Source organism: Muntiacus reevesi, chromosome 3 (assembly GCF_963930625.1).
Source record: "Muntiacus reevesi chromosome 3, mMunRee1.1, whole genome shotgun sequence".
In the NCBI taxonomy this organism is placed as follows: Eukaryota; Metazoa; Chordata; class Mammalia; order Artiodactyla; family Cervidae; genus Muntiacus; species Muntiacus reevesi.
Genome location: NC_089251.1, coordinates 138,105,567 through 138,119,969, shown reverse-complemented (window position 1 = coordinate 138,119,969; position 14,403 = coordinate 138,105,567). Strand labels below are relative to the sequence as shown.

Genomic DNA, 14,403 nt, shown 5'->3' with positions numbered 1-14,403 from the left:
AATCTGTGGACCTTGCTTGGATCCTGATTTGAACAAACCAGCTACAAAGGGCATTCTTGATACAACTAAGAAAAATTTACTATTAATCTGTAACTATATTTTAAAGTTTTTAAATTATGATCATGGCCTTGTGGTTATATAAAAAAAAACTTAATCCGTTAGACACACATTCTGAAGTATATATGTGTGTAAAATAGGATTACGTCTGGGATTTACTTCAAAATTATTGAAAAAAATTAGGGGCGATACATTGGCAAATGTTGAAGCTAGAGGCTCATTACACTATTTTCACTATTTTTGAGTATGCTTGAATCTTTATGTAACTTTTCTTAAAATCTGTCATGATAATGAGATTTCAAAACAGGATATCTGAAAGAACTCCTTTTCAACATTTATTATAAAGCAGAAGACAGATTGGCCTACAGTTGACTTTCACCTCAATGTCAAATCTTTCCAATGACTTCAAATAAATAAATGCTGTGTGTGCCAAAAATAATACTGACATATGAAAAAAGCAGCCTCCTAGAAATCTTATACCGTGAGCAATAAACTACTAAAATTACTAGATTAGTAAAGATTTGCTGTTAGATTTTTAAAACAGCAAATCAAAACAGCTTCTTTTATATACTGTCATTTTCAATGACACTATCAAAGAAACAAAGGGCAAAAATAATTTTAGGGCAATAATCATGATTTTAAAAATCTGAGCCAAAACCCAAAATTACTAAGGCCTTTCATTCTCATTAATTATTTACACAGTGTGGCTTTCCTGCTGTGTCGGTCCAGTCTGTTCTTTTGAGCATTATTATTATTTATCATTTCTTGAGCACTTAGCACTGCGTGAGATACAGATGCTAAATTCCTTCCCTGGGGGACAACAATCAAAGCCACACAAGCAAAATACGAAGATTAGCTATTGAAGAAATGAAAACTAAATAAAAAGCTAAGGAACACACTCTGAGCTCCCTGTTTTGCTTTATGCTTTAAGTTCATGATACAACACTTGCTTCTTTGGAGGGAGTGCAAAAGAAGACTGCATTTGCCAGATAAACAACTAGCTTAGAAGAAATAGAAAAACAGATTTTCAGGGATCATTCTAGGAAATATCCTACCTTAACAATCCTTTTACCTTCTGATCAATACAAATTACAAGAACCTACTCCCGGGAAGCAGCAGTGCATGCATGGGATCTTTTGAACTGAACTGAACTGACTCCCTGCTTAAGGAATGGCTTCTCCCAGTCTGTATTCCTGGTGAGTGTCAATCACAGTACACCTTTCCCCCACTTTATGACGACATTGTGCTGAACGATGTAGGCTAGGGGCAGCCCAAGGTTATTTTTACAGGCCCTGTACTGAAATTTCTCTGCAGTGTCCATTGGGCCAATTTGTAAAGAAAAGTAGAGATAAACGGATGCAGTTTAAGTGCTGGCAGTTCTAAATCCCAGAATCAGGCTCTTAAGTGCCTACAATTCTTTGCTTCTGCTGCTGCTGCTAAGTCACTTCAGTCGTGTCCAACTCTGTGCGACCCCATAGATGGCAGCCCATCGGGCTCCCCCATCCCTGGGATTCTCCAGGCAAGAACACTGGAGTGGGTTGCCATTTCCTTCTCCAATGCATGAAAGTGAAAAGTGAAAATGAAGTCACTCAGTCGTGTCCGACTCTTAGAGACCCTGTGGACCGCAGCCTACCAGGCTCCTCCATCCATGGGATTTTCCAGACAAGAGTACTGGAGTGGGGTGCCATTGCCTTTTCCCTACAGTTCTTTAGATTTTATGAACTACTCTACAATTCATTTAGCCAGCACACTCAAGTTTTTGCTTAGGATAGTCTGAATTGGATTTCCTTGTCATTTGCACCTGAAAGAATCCTGACTCAGAATTTGCCCAAGGTCCAACAGCTGCTAAATGGTAAGAGTCATCATTCAAGTCTAGGTTTGTCCAGCTCTACATAGTAAGCATTTCCTGTTAGGTTACTTTACTGTTTATCCTAGAGATGTTTAATTCCTAAAATCTAGTTTCCTTTAAGATTGGGAAAGGAGCTGGGGCTGGGGTGGGGTGTTGGATCTAATTCTCTATTGTTCCCTGGCAGTTGGTGTGAGGTGAAAGCGACAAATACAGTAATACCTAATAAGAATTTATTTTCACTCATTTTGTAGAAGATTTACTGAGCAAGAACTCAAGTTGTCAATCATACAAAGTTCTACCCAAGAGCAAATCAAAGTTATGTAAGACACTAGGACAGAACGGTATAAAAACATTCTCTCTTCTCTCTGCTCTACCCAGTTGTAATGACTGCATCAAAAAACAATGTTTAATACCCACAACACCAAATAAAATATCAAAATTTTCTAGGTTGAATGAGAATACATCTTTTTCACTTAAAAACTACTTTATTCTTTGTCTCACCAATACATGCAAAGGAAAACAAGTATTAAAATGATGCTGGCAGTTTACAAATTAATGGCCTATTTTTTGGTAATAATTAAATTAAATTACTAATTTTGGGTAATAATTAAATTAAATGTCATTTCCTCATTTTCCTATTTAAAATACTTCATTTCTTTTATTACCTTTATCATGATTTGAAATGATTGTTTATTTACTTCTTACTTTATGACAACTTGTTTATTCACTTATGGATCTTGCCAATTTTTGAAATCATATTTTTCATCAGTTTAACAGCCTGGCTTATAGATGACAACACAAAGTATAAATCTATTAAATTAATTAAAAAATTATACTGCTCCAAAATAAAAGTCATTGTTTTGGTACCTATAAAATATACCAATATCTTGAAACTATTAAGGATAAGGGTGTGCTCTCCTAGCAATTAAACTGGGATGGAAATCTGTTGAAAGCCCAGGTGTCAGTGGTTTAAGGAACCAGTGGAATTCTCTTGTGGGGATTTGCTTAGCTGAGTCCTAGTGGTTTTAAGGCCCTAAGGTAGGAGGCTTCCTGCTTCAACCTAAGCAGTGCTTCACACATCAAGATTTCACAAGGACTTGGCATAAGCTTTGGACTGAAGAAAGTGTCTCATTACTTAAAAACAGGTTTAGGGGTAGGGTGGTAGAAACACTGTTCTGGGGAACTTGGAATAAAAGATATCTAAACTTATTTTGCATTGTCAATTATATTTATTCTTCTTTTTCAAAATCAATGTGCTGTAAAAAATTTGATAGTATAATAAAAAATTACTTCTGCCTCAATTTTAAAGACCGAAGCATTTATACTCTTTTAGAATTTTAGAGATAAATGAAACATTAAGGCTTCTAGAATCAGAGAGTCTTTGCCATTTAGCTATGCAAAAAATTAACAGTTTAAACCTTATATTGGAAAAGTTTATGATCTTTGGATTCAAAGATTTCTCCCCCCACGGTGTTAATCTTATATTTGCATTTGATAGCTTTCTCTATATGGAGAACAGATTAAAAACTTGTTTAGTGTTCCCTCCCTTTCTGAGTTGTATTTTATCTTGAGTAGATTTAAAACCAGATTAGCTGTAATAGGATTCCGGGATGTGGGCAGATGTCTACTGGTCATGGATGATCTCTCTTGCAATCAGCTCCTTCATTATTTCATTGGTACCACCAAAGATTGTCTGGACACGGGCATCCACATAAGCTCTGGACAAATAAGAAGATGATTAAAGGAATAAACAAAGGATATTAGAAATTATAAATTTTGTCTCACCAGGTAACTATTAATTACTTTACAGTGTTCATTTAATGAAATTCAAACAATAAAATTTCTTCATAAATTACTTTTTTTCAGTATGGCATTCATCCAAGATTGGGATAAAATTCTATTCAGATATTGATCATTTGCATAGATTTGTTTTAGTTTGCTTGAAAAGAGTACAAATTCAAAATAACATTTCTAAGTATGTTTCTTTTAATTTTGTAAAATTCAGCACATATAATCCTAAAAAGTGCTATTTTAAATTTAGAAATGAATGCAATGTCTTAATAGTTTGTTACCTTTAATGTTTCCCCCCAAGAGTTGAAATGTACTGGTTTTATTTTTTAAAAAAAGAGAAAAGTACATATTTTCTAACATCCTTTAGATTCCCACCAATACTGCTGCCATCGGCAGTATAAATTGATGCTTCAGAAAATTATTACTTCACAAAGTTAACAAGTAACTTACTTTTGGAAATGATTAATAATCACCCCAGTAATGTAGGAGTTTAAAATACCAAGTGACTGAGCACACTGCTATAAAAAAAGAGTTTACTTTTGGTAGCGATGACAGCAAACATAACACTATATAGTTGTTTTTATCTTATCTCATTTTACCCTCTCAGCTCTGGAATTAGGGAGGGTAAATATTATTAATTTTGCAGGTAAAGGAACTGAGGTGCTGAAAAGTTAATACATATACTAATTAATGGTTTCTATTTAATGGTCACATAATAGATCATTGGCAACCTGGAATGAAAAGGTAGGTATCTTGCCACTTTGGCAAATATCTTTTTAATTATATCAATATTTATTTTCATCGATCCAGAAATGTAAGATTATTTATTGAGCTTTGCAGTTTTCTAGTAGGCAAATTCAAAGGCATTTATTTCTAAGCCTTAAACTGTTTTTTTTTTTTTAAATTTAATTTGAGACAAATTAAATGTGTTGGCTCTCTAGGAACATGACCAATTCTGAACTTTTCCTTGTCCAAGTTCATCATGGTACCTTGCAATGGTACCTCACTCGAGCACTCAGTATTTATTGATTTGATTTACTGTATTACAAAGGAATTTTTGAGTCTCAATACCTACTTTCTGATGAAACTTGAAATCTAGAAACATTTGTGTTCTCAAATATATTTTTTCTTTTGGACAAATTCCATTGTTGCCCATAAAATCCAGAACTTTCATTTAGAGAACCTATCTGGCATTTCAGCCTACTTCAGCAATTTCAATGCTTTTGAATCTTTTTGGACCGAGTTGGGCACATTTTTTTCACATTAAAGAAGTTCCAATGGAGTAGGTAATTGACAGAGACGAGTAGGCCTTTTATAAGTTATTAATTAAATTCAGTCATCAACTAAAATACAGAAGGCAGCAGAAGGAATGTTTAACCACACAGGGATGAAGCTCTTTATCTCACACTGTTCTTCCCAGCAAACAGGTCTTGAAATGGCAAAACTTAAGCTATCTGTTCTCATAGCCCCAAGCCGAATGAGTAAGACTAAAGGAAAACTCACACTTAAAACCACTTATTTTTATACAAATAGGAAAAAAATAAATAAAACAAAAAAGCATCTCCTTGATCTGTGAAACCAAGACTCAGCAACATGCACGGGCATAAGTTCAGTTCAGTGGCTCAGTCACGTCTGACTCCTCGCAACCCCATAGACAACAGCATGCCAGGCCTCCCCGTCCATCACTAACTCCCAGAGTTCACAAACACACAAATAATACAGTTTAACCTTAAGGTATAAAAAACACCACTAGAATGATTTTTTTTTCTATCATATAAAAATCTGTATACTTCATCCACATACTGCCTAATGTATCTAATTAGCTTTTTTGATATTATCCACTACTCTCTCATCATCTTATGAAAAGTTCTTTCCCTTTGTCTTTGGAGAGAAAACAACAGTCTGGTTTAAAAGTTCATACAGTCTTCAAACTAAGAACCTGGCCAAGAAGGGGATTGTTACTCGTGAAAGGAAGTATGTCTCTCAAATTGAAACCAGAAATTTCAAATACCATTTTTGCTTGCTCCTGATCTGATGGAATTGCCTCTGAGAAAACAGACCAAGATGTATGCTATACTCTAATCCTGGACCAGGCAGATGGCTGACTCTTTTTCACCTAAATGCTTTTCTTAGGAACAGAACTAAACTAGACAATCACTGAACCATGACATTGTCTACATTCCCAGAAGCAGTTATAACTGCACAGTTAGCGGAAAAATATAAACACCCATTATTATTTTACTTTCTTAAGCACTGTGGATATTATAAATAAGATGAGTTAATATTGTGACTAAAACATAAAAATACACAGGAGAAATCCCAGCAATGCTTTAATTTGTGCTAGCATAACTCAGTTTACTTCCAACTTCATGACTATTCAAAGATTAAAAAAAAAAAATCTGCTTTTGTTTAAGGCCTGTTTGAAGCAGTTCTGAAAGGATATACCAAAATCCAAGTCCAAGGATTGATAAAGAAAAGGAAATAAGTTAGTTACTTCATGCCTACATTCTAAAGGAAGGAACATAATCTACTTGTTGAGTTTTCATAGAAAGTTATAAATTATATATACCCTGTGATTAAAGCTTTCTGAGTTACCCAGTGGCTACAGAAAATTAGTAAATTACATCTATGCTGGAGCTTCTGTTCTTAATATAACTTGAATACAATGTTTATTTTCCTTATTAAGGACTATAAGCAAATAAAATGTCTTCAGTTATGCTTGCCAAAATGATAAATTTGAAACGAAGTTTGGATACTAGTTTAATACTGTTTCCCTTTTAGATATTCTGTATTTAGATCAATGTTATAAAAAGTTTTTAGAAGCTCACAGCATTCTCATTCTCAGATTCAAAACTAAATTGGACTTCTCTCTATATAGCAAAAACTTCCTTGGGAAAATTATATAAGCTGAAAATATTGCCAAATAAGAGGAAAAATATATTTTCTACAATGAGAAGGAGAAATGCCATGGAGGGATTATTAAGGCAAAGACTAAAGGAAGAGGGTAAGAAGAACCTATGGAGATGGAGGAAGAAACATAGACGAGGATGCTGTCTATTGACAAACTGGAACTGCTTCAAAATGGTAACAAGAATATTCATGTGTAATACAATACAAAGGCTGTAGTTAATTTGAAGAAAATACAAATTCTACTTAGAAAAAAAATAACACTTTTCATTTGTTTTTAGAGCTAAATAAACAATAAAAAAATTTAAGCTTTTTTATTGACTTTACATGTAGGTTAATTTTTCTATAATGTGTATTTTTTTTAAATGGTATTTTCAAAGACATACAAATGACCAAAAGGTATATGAAAAAATGCTGTACCACTAATCACCAGGGAAAATGTAAATCAACCACAGTGAAATATCATCTCACATCTGTCTATGAGCTAAAAGGCCAAAAGACAAATGTTGTCGAGGTGATGAAGAAATTGCAATACTGGCATACTGCTGTCAGAGAGCGGAGAAGGCAATGGCACCCCACTCCAGCACTCTTGCCTGGAAAATCCCATGGACAGAGGAGCCTGGCAGGCTGCAGTCCATGGGGTCGCAAAGAGCTGGACATGACTGAGCGACTTCACTTTCACCTTTTTACTTTCATGCATTGGAGAAGGAAGTGGCAACCCACTCCAGTGTTCTTGCCTGGAGAATCCCAGGGACGGGGGAGCCTGGTGGGCTGCCGTCTATGTGGTTGCACAGAGTCGGACACGACTGAAGCGACTTAGCAGCAGCAGCAGCAGCTGTTAGAATGCAAAGTGGTGCACAGCAGCTGCTATGAAACAGTACAGAAGTTCTTCAAAAATTTGATCCAGAAATCCCACTTCTAGATATTTATACAAAAGAATTGAAATCGAGACCTCCAAGTGATGCTGGCACTCACTTGTTTAATGCAGTATTACTCACAATAGCCAAGATGTGGAATCAACCTGTATGTCCATGGACAGATGAATGGATAAAGAAACTGTGGTATAACATACAATGGAATACTATTCAATCATCAGCAGAAGGAAATTCTGCAATATGTCACCACCTGGATGAACCTTGAGGACATTCTGCTAAGTGAAATAAGCCAGTCACAGAAAGACAAATACAACATGATCCCACCTATATGAGGTATCTAAGGTAGTCAGATTCATAGACTCAAAAAGGAATGGTGGCTGCCAGGCGCTAAGGAGAGGGAGAAATGGGAGGTTACTAACCAATGGGCATAAAGTTTCAGCCAAGCAAGATGAATAAGTTCCAGAGATCTGCTGCATAGCATGTGCCTAGAGTTAACAATACTGTACGATACATGTCAATTTCTGTGAGGAGGGTGGATCTCATGTTAAGTGCTCTTAACAACAGTAAAATAAAATAAAACAAAATAATTAATAGTCAGTGCAAATTAAGGACTTCCCCGGTAACTCAGACAGTGAAGAATAAGCCTGAAATGCAGGAGACCTGAGTTCAATCCCTTGGGTCAGAAAGGTCCCCTGGAGAAGGGAATGGCTACCCACTCCAGTATTCTTGCATAGAGAATCCCATCGACAGAAGAGCCTGGCAGGCTATATAGTCCATGGGGTCGCAAAGAGTCGAACACAACTTAAACAACCAAGCACATAACTTAAGAGGATAAGTCATCTTCAGTCTTTGTTCATTTGAGTATGAGTTGCTTCAAACTGGAGGAACTGATCTGGAAATGCATTAAAATGTAAAATATGCATACTTTTGAACTAGCAGTACTACTTTTGGGACTTTGTCCTTTTATAATAAAAAACACATGTATCTAAGATAAACGTATGAAAGTGTTTATTGAAGCATTGTTTGTCACAGTAAAAAACTAGAAAAAAAATCTGAAAAAACATAAACAATTATAGTAAAATACTATTAGACTATAAAAGTGATACTAATCCTTCTGAATAATGATTCAAATAAAGCTTTAGTACATTACATATTTATTTATATTTAATATCTTGTATACTAAAGTATATGTTCACTTTTTAAAAAAATGATTAAATCCTAGTGGTAAGTTGTTTCTATCTACCTGAACACACTCCATAGGCAGTTGAAAAATGCAAAGATTTTGCACCTCCTTTCCCTCTATACTCAGTGTACAAAAGACAGGTAAAGAAGTTTTCCTTTTTCTTCGCACCACCCTGAAAAGCATAACACAACAGGCCTACTTACTTTGCAATGGGATACTCCCACATGTATCCCCAACCTCCATGCAGCTGCAAACAGTCATAAGCTACTCTGTTTTGCAAATCAGATGCCCTAGATGTCCAAAATAAAAAGCAGAAAAGGAATATTTAAAATGAATTTTCATGAGATGCTTTACAACCAGAAAACAAATGACTGTTTAAATGCATACATTTATCAAACAATTAAAAATAGGCATATCAGTCAACCAGAGAAGATGGATATAAATTATATGTAAAATAAATCTCAAGAGTATTTTCACATAATGAATACTTTCTTCATCAACTATATTTCTGGCTGGGTTTCTGTCAAGTCTAGAAACAAAATGTAGACAATTTAGACTACTTGTTAGGTGTTGGCTACTTTAAGCCTAAAAAGAATATAGTAAAAATTTGACTCTGGTCTAATTTATTCAGATTCTCTGTGTGATATGTTAGCAGAAAAATTATATAGTCATCTATTTTCTTTTGCCTTGTGTAATATGTATTTGTTTTCTTCAAATGTATCACTTCCTATGCAAAGGTTGCAATTCTGAATTTTTAACTGTAAAAAATATGGTTTAGGGTTTTCAGAAATAAACTGAAAGTAAAAGTGAAAACCTAAGAGGACAGACCTCTATTAAAGCACATACTATCATCTAGGACACTTATTAAAGATTATTGGGGAATTATTATTTCTGAAGTATATGTATATTAATATGAGGTGCTTGAAAAATATATTCTTTTCTGATCTAATCACAATTTTCACTACTGTTAAAATCTGTAAAATAACTGGTTAGTTCAAAATCTTTTCAACTTACTTTCAACAGTGGGAAATATAAAACAAAGGTAAGCATAGACCCATTTTCCTATAAAAAATAATTTTTAACTCAAGCCATAGGACAGGTCAAGATGTTCCTGAGAAATACAGTAACGATATAATGATTAACAGATAAGATTCAGGGGGCAGTGACATTTGGAATTCTACACATTTTTGTCTTTGACAAGTATTTTAGTGAAATATTTGCTGGGTTATAAGTAGTTACTTCCTCTTCTCCAATATGAAACACCAGTATGTCTATAAACCTGGTGTTTTCAAAGAACAATAAGGCCACCAGCTATCCAAATGTATTTTTCCAAAAATATCTAAAAATTTTACACTATTTCCCCTAGTTAAAAAACTTGCTATAAATGTAAAGTATCTCCGTGCCGAAATGCTAATTCCTAGTAATTCCACATGACTTTTCAACCTGGCAAGTTTATTATTTTGGAGTCATTACATAAACCACTATTCTGCATATTTCCTCATTCTACTTCTCACTGAAGTGAACACAAGTTAATGAATAACAACAGGAATTTTTTCCAGGTTATTTTTGGGCTAATGAGATGTGAGAATGTTTTGTTTTTAAAAGAGGAAACAAAACCCACTTTCAGAATCTGATTTAAACTATGTTCTTGCATCTTAAAATACACAAAAGGCCTGGGGGGGGGGTCTTTTTTCAATTAACTCATCTTTAATAACATTGCTAATCATGTTTAATGAAAATGAAAAATTTTTTTGTTTGTTTTGGTTTGTGGTTTTGGCCATACCATGAGGTATGCAGGATCTTACTTCTCCAACCAGGGATCAAACCTGAGACCCCTGCAGTGGAAACCCAGAGTCTTAGCCACTGGATGGCCAGGGAAGTCCCTGAAAGTTGTCTTACAGAACATTTTTTTTTCTTTTGCTTCATAGAGCATGTACAACTTTTGATTGGCCAGTCAAAACTTCAGAAATTTTTTCTGAGGTCTAGAAAACCTCTTAAACAGAAAAATCTTGTGCAATCTACTCATTTCACAGATATCAAAATGTTGGCCCAGAAATAATTAAATTTAATTGCAATTACGTAGTGACAGAATTGCAGCTATTACTGTTCTTTTGTTATCTTACACTACCACCACTCTTCAGCTAATTTGAGATTGAACTACTACTTGAAATAACGAATTAGTCATCATATTTAATATTTACTTTTTGAGGGTAAGCTAAAAGTTAAAAAGTAACTTGGGTAAAGTTTTAGCACATTATAAATAGGTTTAATGGGAACGTTCAGCATTTTTTAAAAAATTGGTCTTTTCTGCTAGTTTTCATTTACTCAGCATTCTTCCTTTAAGACCTTCAAGGCTGAGTTTCACTTTGGAAGAATTCCATGACAGCCTGTGCAAACACCACATTTTCATTACCGTAGCATGCATACCAGTATTTCGCCATGGCAGCAGTGGCACGGTCCAGACGTTTCGCTCTGTGCAGCTGGAGACAGCTGTCCACAAAAGTTCTGGCTACACATATGGATGTTTTTAATTCTGCCAGCTTATGCTGCACCGTCTTGAGTTTACAGGAAATGAAAGGAAAAGATGAGTGAAGGAGAAGAGCATATTTTGAGTCACAGCGTATCAAAAAGTATATGATAAAAGATCTTTAGAGCAAAACAGACGTGGAATTACTGGGGTTTTTTTCCCTTCAAAAAAGATGCACGTTAACTACACAGCTAATGTTATATTTCATTGCTAAGAAAACTTGTACCAAAAGACAAGATGCAAAGGTCGATAAATACAAAATAACATCTCATATTTTACGTTAAAAATTTTAGACTATTTAGGGAACTTTTGGAAGAACAGCATGACTAAGGGTGAGCACCATTGTGTGGTACAGTCCTTTAGGTACAGCTGTTGAAAATATCTGTTCTCCTCCAGAATCTAAATCCATGAAGAACTACTAATTAAATTAAGTATGCACATTTCCTGCTTCTCTGTATTGGAATAAAGAAACAAGCTAGAAGGACAATATCAAAAATATTATTAGACATTAAGGGCTTCTCTGGTGGCTAAGTGGTAAAGAATCCACCTGCCAACGCAGGAGACATGGGTTCGGTCCCTGAGCCAGAGAGATCCCACATGCCCGGGGACAACTAAGCCCATGTGTCCCAGCCCTGCTTACCGCAACTAGAGAAAAGCCATGCAGCAACACAGACACAGCACAGCCAAAAAATTTTAACAAATAAATAAATAAAGTTTAAAAACTGTATATTTAAAAAACATATTTATACTTGTTGTTCAGTCACTCAGTTGTATCTGACTCTTTGAGACCCCATGGACTGCAGCACACCAGGCTTCCCTGTCCTTTACCACTCCTGGAGTTTGCTCAAACTCATGTCCATCGAGTTGGTGATGCTATCCAACCATCTTATTCTCTGCCCCCACCTTCTCCTGCCTTCAGTCTTTCCCAGCATCAGGGTCTTTTCCAATGAATCAGGTGGCCAAAGTACTGGAGCTTCAGCATCATTCCTTCCAGTGAATATTCAGGCTTGATTTCCTCTAGGATTGATTGGTTCGATCTCCTTGTTGTCCAAGGGACTCTCAAGAATCTTCTCCAGCACCACAGTTCAAAAGCATCAATTCTTCAGCTCTCATTGTCTCTATGGTTCAACTCTCACATCCATACATGACTAATGGAAAAACCACAGGTTGTTTTTCTAAAGAATTTTTTGTTTATTTATCTTTGGCTGGGTTGTGTCTTAGTCGCGGCATGCAGGTTCTTCACTGCGGTGCATGCGCTCTGTAGCTGCAGCACACCAACATGTGGGATCTTAGTTCCCCAACCAGGGATCAAACCTGCATTCCCTGCATTGGAAGGTGGCATCCAGCCTGGCTTTTCACATGGTGTACTCTGCATAGAGGTTAAACAAGCAGGTGACAATATATGGCCTTGACGTACTCCTTCCCCAATTTAGAACCAGTCCGTTGTTCCATGTCTGGTTCTACCTGTTGCTTCTTGATCTGCATATTGGTTTCTCAGGAGGCAGGTAAGGTGGTCTGGTAACCCATCTCTTGAAGAATTTTCCACAGTTTGTTGTGATCCATACAGTCAAAGGCTTCAGTGTACTCAATGAAACAGAAGTAGATATTTTTCTGGAATTCCCTTGCTTTTTCTAGGATCCAACAGATGCTGGCAAATTGATCTCTAATCCCCCTGTTTTTTCTAAATCCAGCTGGTTCATCTATTAGTTCTTGGTTCATGTATTTTGAAGTCCAGCTTGAAGGATTTTGAGCATTACTTGCTAGCATGTGCGTGTGTGCTAAGTTGCTTCAGTTGTATTCGACTCTGTGTGACCCTATGAACTGTGCAGCCCACCAAGTTCCTCTGTCCATGGATTCTCCAGGCAAGAATACTGGAGTGGGTTGCCGTGCCCTTTCCCAGGGGATCGTCGCAACCCAGGGATCAAACCCGCAAGTCCTGAATTACAGGCAGAATCTTTACTGCTGAGCCACCACAGAAGCCCTGCTAGCATGTAAAATGAGTGTTTTACATCCTACTGCATACATGCAGTAGTTTGAACATTCTTCATCAATGTCCTTCTTTGGGATTGGAATGAAAACTGAACTTTTCCAGTCCTGTGGCCACTGCTGACTTTTGCAAATTTGCTGGCATACTGAGGGCAGCACTTTAACATCACCTTTTAGGTTTTGAAATAGCTCAGCTGGAATTCTATCGCCTCCACTAGCTTTGTTCATAGTAATGTTTCCTAAGTCCCACTTGATTCTAGGATGTCTGCCTCCAGGTGAGTGACCACACCATTGTGGTTATCCAGGTCATTAAGACCTCTTTTGTACAGGTCTTCTGTATCTTCTCGCCACCTCTTCTTAATCTCTTCTGCTTCTGTTAGGTCTTTACTGTTTTCATCCTTTATTGTGCCCATCTTTGCGTGAAATATTTCCTTTGTATCTCTAACTTTCTTGAAGAGATCTCTAGTCTTTCTCATTCTATTGTTTTCCTCTATTTCTTTGCATTGTTCACTTAAGAAGGCTTTCTTATCTCTCCTTGCTATTCTTTGGAACTCTGCATTCAGTTGGGTATATCTTTCCCTTTCTCCTTTGCCTTTAGCTTCTCTTCTTTTCTCAGCTATTTGTAAGGCCTCCTCAGACAACCATTTTGTCTTGTTGCATTTCTTTTCCTTGGGATGGTTTTGGTCACCGCCTCCTGTACAATGTTACAAACCTCTGTCCATACTGCAAAATATTTAATCTATATCTGCAGAATGCAATAGAAGAAGAAAAGAATCAGAACACTCAACACATCAAAGTCCATTACCTCCCCAACCTCTGCCACCTTTCCCCACTCTCCCTCTTACCTCTCTCAGTAGCTCGCACGATCCTTAACTTGAACTGCATGGTCTGGAACTGTCAATGTCAATATACCTATTTACCTCCTCCTGCTGGCCATAGACAACTAACAGTATTCTAATCATTCTATCTAGACCAACGTCAACTATTCTTGATGGCTCTAACTTCAATCCAATTTTCTTGTAGTCCTGATTTTATTGTTCCTGTGGAAATTCAAATAGAAACAGAGTTTTGATCATTCTGCTTGGAAACTGAGATCTTCACTGTGGCTGATAAAAGGCATGGAAGACAGTGAAAATGGCACTAACTTGATGGCCCAGTGAAACTCAAACTAGAAATTATAAATGAACTCCACCTCCACAACAAGTGAACCAGTGAAGTTGCTCAGTTG

General features: G+C 36.3%; 1 protein-coding gene across 2 annotated transcripts in view; it reads right to left on the bottom strand.

Moving 5' to 3' along the window:
- Window positions 1-1,801: 1,801 nt before the first annotated feature.
- ACADL (acyl-CoA dehydrogenase long chain) overlaps window positions 1,802-14,403 on the bottom strand; it is a 41,685-nt gene continuing 29,083 nt past the window's right edge. Inside the window, exons 8-10 of one of the 2 annotated variants that reach the window (XM_065930653.1) lie at window positions 11,090-11,217; window positions 8,866-8,952; window positions 1,802-3,624 (exon numbers count right to left, since the gene is read on the bottom strand). In XM_065930653.1, the coding sequence (XP_065786725.1) occupies window positions 3,531-3,624; window positions 8,866-8,952; window positions 11,090-11,217 (309 nt within the window). In that variant the 3' untranslated portion in view covers window positions 1,802-3,530. The remainder of the gene's footprint in view (window positions 3,625-8,865; window positions 8,953-11,089; window positions 11,218-14,403) is intronic. The other variant, XM_065930652.1, reaches the window with a different exon arrangement.